The following is a 3,878-nucleotide window of genomic DNA, read 5'->3' as shown; positions in this document are numbered from 1 at the left end:
TTCCTCAGGAAAATGTGCCTCCCTTTTGGAAAATCCTGGATCCGCCCATGATTACAATTAAATGACAATTTACCGTAGCAACTTTAAAATATTCATATGTAATATTTTACAAAGATTTAGATCTAACATTAGATCTTCCTCCGGATCCAGACATAGGCTCCGTCGTCGGAGCTCAAAATTTTCTGCGCTCGTCATTTCGTAATTTTGTTCCTATTTTTCAAGAGGACATGATGAACAAAAAATGTTTAATTTCTTGATTTTGGTCACTTCTTGGACCAAATTTAGGCTCACTGTATTAATTATTATTGCCAGATTTTCATTAAAAATCAAAATGGAATATTCCAGGAATTGTCTATGAATTTCAAAAAATTTGGGATTCATTTTCAGGAAATTTGTTTTGGATCTGTGGAACATCAATGAGGGGTTTGGTGTCCGGACACTGACAAATGAAGCCTTGTATTTGTAGAAGTTTAGGCTTGCTGTTGTTTATCTCACTTCTCAGCAAAATAAAGCAAAAAATATAGCTTGAATAATGCTTATCACCATCATTATTTGTTCTTTATAATATTTTCTTACATTCTGTGCTAAAAAAATCAAAGACATTGCTTGTATTTTTTGTAAACTTTTCAAAATTAAAGGAGATGTCGTGAGTCCGGACACCCAACCCTAAACCCGTCAGCAAACACAACCACAGCGTATATCGGGCTAATGAGCCAGTCGCACTGCCGGCTACGGTTGCCAGTCCCATACCGTATCTTTACTGTCATGTTTACGCCTTGGAACTATTAAAAATTAGTAAAAAAGCATGTTAAAATTCAAAATTATTGCAAATCAATCATATCAAAATGAAACACATAAAATTCCCTTTAAAAACTATCATTTTGTTTTTCTTAATAACAATTGTTAGTACCTGAAATTTGCTGTCGAAAAATCTCCACCATTGACTTTGTACACAAACTTCGGTGAATTTGGAACTATTCAAAAGCTCCATGAGCAAATGACGGCTACTTCCGGTGTCGCAACCTTGTTTATATAGGGCCTTGACAAGCGTGTTGCTCTAAGGAAGGTCAACTCAATACGCGCATGCAGCTGAGCTGCGCGCATATTTTATAATTCATGTCAACGAAATCAAATGCCGATCCAATACAACAACAAATTAGTAGCGATCAAAAAAAGATATGACTACAACGATATCAAAGATAACGTTAAAAATTATGTTGAGGAATTTATACATACATATAAAAACATACGTTGATATATATAACTTTACAAATGTAAGTTTTAGAAACTAAAATCATTACCAAATCGGTGATTGGGTGATTTCAAGTACGGTGTTGAAATCTGGTGTTGGTGTTGTGACAACACCAACACCAGCCACAACACCGTACTTGAAATCAGGCTGGTGTTGGGGTTGACCTCGGAAAATATGACGTATTTCCGGTAGTTCGTGTTGAGCGCTGGTGTTGAATGCCGTCTGCTGAACCGAGCATCAGAGCTGGTGTTGACGATCTGCGTGCAATTTCCCCATTCCCCAACACCGACCCGCAGGGATTGGGAAAATCGTGATTTCAAGTGTTGGTGTTGCTAACGTACATATGCTGTGATCATCGTTCAGTTTTCTCATTTTATTTTGATTTTTTTGTTTGTTTGTTTGGTTATAATTTCAACTATGTTTCGTTTCGGACAACATCGTCGGCGCCCGAATTATAATAGAGTTCCGGCATCTACCGCAGAATCTTCCATCAAGAATTATCGGCTAAATGAACATGAAATACCTCAACTGGCAGCAGAATTCAATGAATGGAGGGGGGCGGGCCCTAGTGGTCAACTAAAATCATAAAAAAATGATTAAGACACTACTAAATTATCTAGCGGGAGGGGTTACTATCGTCAGCAGGGACATTCATCGGGTATTGCAACCTCAACTGCATTTCGATATACCAGATTGACCACGAATTTCATCTATAAAAAGGCATCCGACTATATTTCGCTTCCGAGAGCTGAGCATGAATTCGAGCAATTAAGTTCACGAATTGAGATGCCAGATGGGCAGGTAGGTAATGCTACTGTTGGTTAGCCAATAGGCAGGCGTGGATCTAGGCTTCACCCACATGGTCAATCTGGATCCACCTTCTCCCAACACGGGGAAAAGGAAAGAGAAATTAATGAAAATAAAAGAGATGGAAATGCAAAGAAGTAAGATTGCAACTGAGAAAGAAAATAGTTAGGGAAAAAGTAAATGTGGGGGGGATATAATAGATCAAAAAGAGAGAGAAAAATCAAAGAGAAATATTAAGAAGGTATTTAAACCAAGAGAAGGAGCAGCGAGTGTCGATGGAATATGCTGGAAGTAGAAAGGGGACATGCATAGGCGTAGTATTTGATTGGCCGGAGTCCGCTCCCCTCCTTATCACGGGCGGAATGATATTTGTTTATTTGAATGTTTGAATGTTTATTCTATATATATTTATATTAATTTTGAAGGATAAAGTTTATTTTGTTGTTTATTTGTGAATCACTCCTGTATTTTTTCTTCTCTTCTTCATAAAGATGAAGCAAGTGATCCTTTACATTGATGGCTACATTTCCCGAATCCAACGTCCAGACCACGCGGGAGACGCTTATTTTTGTTGTCGTCATGGGAAATCTTGTGATTCAATCAATACCCAACTCATTACTGATAAATTTGGGCAAGTTCGTCATATAATAACCGGTAAATGTGTTTTCATAAAATATTTTTAACACGGAAATAATATAAGAGTTATTATAGATGAACTTGAGGCTTGAAAAAGTCATTGATCCAAACACTGGAAGGAAATCAATCCAAACAACCTGTTTTCAAAACGATTTCAAACAATCACTTTCAAGAACTATTTAATATTCCAATATCGCATATCCTATTTGAGAAAGGATTATTTTCCTCAATTTATGTTGTTATTGTTATAATATTATGCCTATTTCAGATTTTTTTTGATATTTTAATTAGGCTTTATACCTAGTGATTATCTTTTCCTGGAATTTTCGTCAGAAGATTTTCTGACAACTGATAGGCTCTATATATTCAATTAATTTTTTTTATCTGACAACTACTCATAAGGGGTGGGGGTGGTCATAACACGTACGTCCTTTTTCCGGAAGCATTTAATTTTCTTTGTTTCCTTTAAAAAAAAAGCAAATACTAGAGTCATAAATTTATGGGGCACTCTGCCACCTCCTCCCCAGTGTACATTATTTAACAACGTTCTTTTTCTATTTTTTTAAATTTCTCCTGCCCCGCCCTTCCCGATGACTAATTAAAAAAAAAATCATATAGGATTATCCGGAGCAACACACGACAAAACAGCAACAGAGTGGAGCATGACTTTCATGCAGTTTCTTGACGATTTGCCAGGTGACTACGCCGTCTTGGGAGATCCTGCCTACAGAAATCTTCACCCATCAATGATACATAGAGTGGTTAAACCAAATCTCAGTGCTGAAGAAGAACGATACAAACTTGATGTAACGAAGTTACGACAAATTGTGGAAAGGGCGATAGGAGCGACTCAGCTAAGATGGAGATTGTCGCAACTACAAGAAAATCGCATGGCAGCCAAAGGAGGTATTTTATTTCCCTTCAAATGTTTGGTTGCCATGTCGTATCTGCATAACAGATACACAAATTACCTCGTATGAATTTCTTGCTCTTGATCAGTAAAACATCACAAACCGATTTACAAACTACTAATTCGAATTCTTCTCTCGAGGAGTAATATTTGATTTTTGTAATGTTCATTCATAATTCTTTCACTTGCGACTTTCTCCATCGAATTAAGTTGTGTAAAAACACACGAAAATTTTTAATTCAGTTCAATTAAATCTCCTTTTATTGACAGATT

At 36.6% G+C, this 3,878-nt stretch overlaps 1 protein-coding gene across 1 annotated transcript; it reads left to right on the top strand.

Moving 5' to 3' along the window:
- The first annotated feature begins 1,669 nt into the window (after positions 1-1,669).
- On the top strand, positions 1,670-3,675 carry LOC129254822 (uncharacterized). Its single transcript, XM_064103258.1, is given in 3 exon segments — positions 1,670-2,053; positions 2,551-2,713; positions 3,314-3,675. Coding segments are annotated over 3 exon segments (909 nt in total).
- The last annotated feature ends 203 nt before the right edge of the window (positions 3,676-3,878 follow it).

This window comes from Lytechinus pictus, chromosome 8 (assembly GCF_037042905.1).
Source record: "Lytechinus pictus isolate F3 Inbred chromosome 8, Lp3.0, whole genome shotgun sequence".
NCBI lineage: Eukaryota > Metazoa > Echinodermata > Echinoidea > Temnopleuroida > Toxopneustidae > Lytechinus > Lytechinus pictus.
Note: the sequence above shows the minus strand (reverse complement) of the source record. Positions and strands in the feature narration are given on the sequence as shown.